Source organism: Gavialis gangeticus, unplaced genomic scaffold (genome assembly GCF_001723915.1).
Source record: "Gavialis gangeticus isolate Ggan-Ray unplaced genomic scaffold, GavGan_comp1, whole genome shotgun sequence".
Lineage (NCBI taxonomy): Eukaryota > Metazoa > Chordata > Crocodylia > Gavialidae > Gavialis > Gavialis gangeticus.
Genome location: NW_017729001.1, coordinates 31548350 through 31551048, shown reverse-complemented (window position 1 = coordinate 31551048; position 2699 = coordinate 31548350). Strand labels below are relative to the sequence as shown.

General features: G+C 38.8%; 1 protein-coding gene across 14 annotated transcripts in view; it reads right to left on the bottom strand.

Moving 5' to 3' along the window:
* CLIP1 (CAP-Gly domain containing linker protein 1) overlaps positions 1-1821 on the bottom strand; it is a 77654-nt gene extending 75833 nt beyond the window's left edge. For 7 of the 14 annotated variants that reach the window (XM_019507263.1, XM_019507264.1, XM_019507265.1 and 4 more), the window contains exons 1-2: positions 1604-1821; positions 196-764 (exon numbers count right to left, since the gene is read on the bottom strand). In XM_019507263.1, coding sequence (XP_019362808.1) covers positions 196-764; positions 1604-1697 — 663 coding nt within the window. In that variant the 5' untranslated portion in view covers positions 1698-1821. The remainder of the gene's footprint in view (positions 1-195; positions 765-1603) is intronic. The other 7 variants (XM_019507271.1, XM_019507272.1, XM_019507275.1 and 4 more) reach the window with 1 other exon arrangement.
* Positions 1822-2699: the final 878 nt, after the last annotated feature.

The window sequence follows — 2699 nt, the reverse complement described above, 5'->3', positions numbered from 1 at the left end:
AAAAAAAAAATCACAGACACCAACCTGTGCAGCTATGTACTGTATTATTCTTATTTCCCAACCAACATAACTGATCAGAGCAGAAATCTCACCTCTGAAGAGTGTTATAGTTTAAATTGCAGTCTATATGATTTTTAGATCATCAAAAGATATACTGCATTAGGTAGAAACTAGATAATGTAGGAAGACCCTTACCAAAACTCGATCTCCGATTTTTAGTTCTCTTTCCCCTTTCTTCACAGATCCAGCTTCAGAGAGGTTTGATATAGATTCACTTGCAGTTTTTGAAAGATTGCTCACTGGGGAAGGAGTCAAATGTTCCTTCGCAGCAGGTAGAGAAGTTTTATGGGGAATTCCTGTAGGAGGAGCTGGTGCAGAAGAAGATACCACACTAGCGGCTGATGTAGAGGTTGGAGAAGTAGCTCTAGATGCATGAGCTGTCTGTGTACCATTGGCTTCATCTTCTGCCACCACTTTTCTGGTCAGCTTAGATGGCCTTGTAAATATTCCTCTTAAGGGTTCACATTGGAAATACCGAACTCCAGCCACAGAACCATCATTTTTACCAATTGGTTCATCTAAAACGATTCCTGCCCACTGTCCTGGAGCAAATTGTGTTTCACCAAGAAACTGAATAAAGCCAGGTTTGTTTCCATTGACCCAAACACGCTCCCCAACCCTGAAGTCATCCACAAACTCTTCGTGTGCCTCTGCAGCGGGTATGCTGGATGACTTTTCACTAGGTGCTGCTTTTTCTTCAGGAGCTGGAGTCAAACATAAAAAGGAAATATTATCAGTGAAGAAACATAGTTAAAGCCCAATATTACACAGTTTCCACTTGATGAACATTTAGTAAAGTATCATTCTAAAAAGAGAAAGCAACCTGGTATTTTCTTACTATTGAATATACTGTAAATCATGGTGCACGATTTCTTAACTAATTTAAGGAATTAACAACAAACTCCTTTATACCTAATCTCACAATACCAGCCCAACCCAGGGGCAGAATAAACATCTGCTCAGTTTAGTGGGGTTTCCTGACAAGACAGTCAGGCAGAAACTGCTACTTATAACGACCACACCTTTGGCTTAAAGCCTTTCTGCTTTGTGTCCTAGTTCGTACATTTAGTGTCGTGGTACTGCCGATACATTTTTGATCTTTCAGAACATTCTGTCCGCTGCGTTCAAAAAGCTTACAGTTATTTCAGTAACTGCTTAGAACAGTTTGCTGTACTGGCAAATGTATGCTTCCAAGTAACGTACAACTGATAATATGCATGTAAGCATGTTATCTACCTTCCCACTAGACTTCATTTGTTGCTTACAAATGATAGCTCACAGTTTTTACATCTGGAAATATTGAGATCAAAATGCTTTTTCCTAAACTGTACAGTGCTTTGAACATTACAGCTCTTTTTAAAGCATCTCTTCTTTCAAAGTAAATTATGTTCTATTTGTAAATCCAAATTTTACTGCATATCGCACATACCAATTTAGTTAGATAAGACTTATGAGCAGAAGTAGATTTACATACAATCACAACCTTCAGATTACTTTTTGAGAACATGATTAAAAAATATATTGAAATGCTGATTATCATTACCAGGCACAGCAGCTGCAGACGCCTTTAGTAATGTACTTCCAGGCTTGCTGATCTTGGTAGGAGCCTTCAGTCCACTTGGTTTCAACATACTCATCTTCCTTGTGCTGTCAATGTCTATTCCCTTTGTCTGTAGTAACTATCTTTTCCCACACATTGATGCAGTATGTACTTTTATATCGTCTGCCTTTGGGTTAAACCTGTATAGAAAATGTCAGAGACAAGATAAATATATAACTCCTACAGAATAAGAGATTGAGAAAGAAACTGGCTTACATAAATTTTGTATCCCAGCACTGCAATAAAAACTCATTCCTGCAGTTTGTACCGGGGAACAGACATGCAATTCTCGCATTTTAGATGCCTGTTTCCTAATAAGAGAGGTCTCAAGTCTGCAGCAAAAACATTAAGAGAACTCATGGCATTAAAACACTGCTCTGTTCATCTTGAACTTTAAACCAAAGGGCTATTTTAAGAAGGAAAAACAAAGCCTTTAACAGCATTACTAACAACACTACACATGGATACAATCATTCTATGCAGTCAACAGTGTGAAGTCACATATTTTTCAAGTGTTGCAACAGCCCAGCAAAAGCAAATTTAGATGAGCAAGAAGGCTAACAGCAAGATAACAAAAATCCTGGAGATATTAGAACAAACAGAGCCCTTTTAAAATTTTATTTGAATTTTAGAGCTAAAGATGGATCAGCAGACAGTTAGATGACAGCTAATAAGTAAACACCTACCTCAGTTCTTTGAGAATCCCTTATTTAGGATCACAAGACTCATTAGCTCATTATACAGTCCCCAAATAGTGCCCCAGCTCCAACCCTCTGGAATCAGAGTTCAGAGGAGGGATTTCTTTCTAGGTTGCTAGGGTAGACGGCAGCTCTGACTTGGAAGCCAGCTATAGGCTTTTCACGCAGGCATGCCATGAGAGTTTTGCTCCAGGAGAAGGCATCGTCCTCCTTATTACAAAAGCCTTTGAATCTGTTTTGTACAGCTATGCTGGAATTGAAACCTGAGCTTTTGGCCATTTTCTTTCCCTCTAAAACTACGCACAGTTCTGCACCTACTACATCCTTAATATTTCCTACAT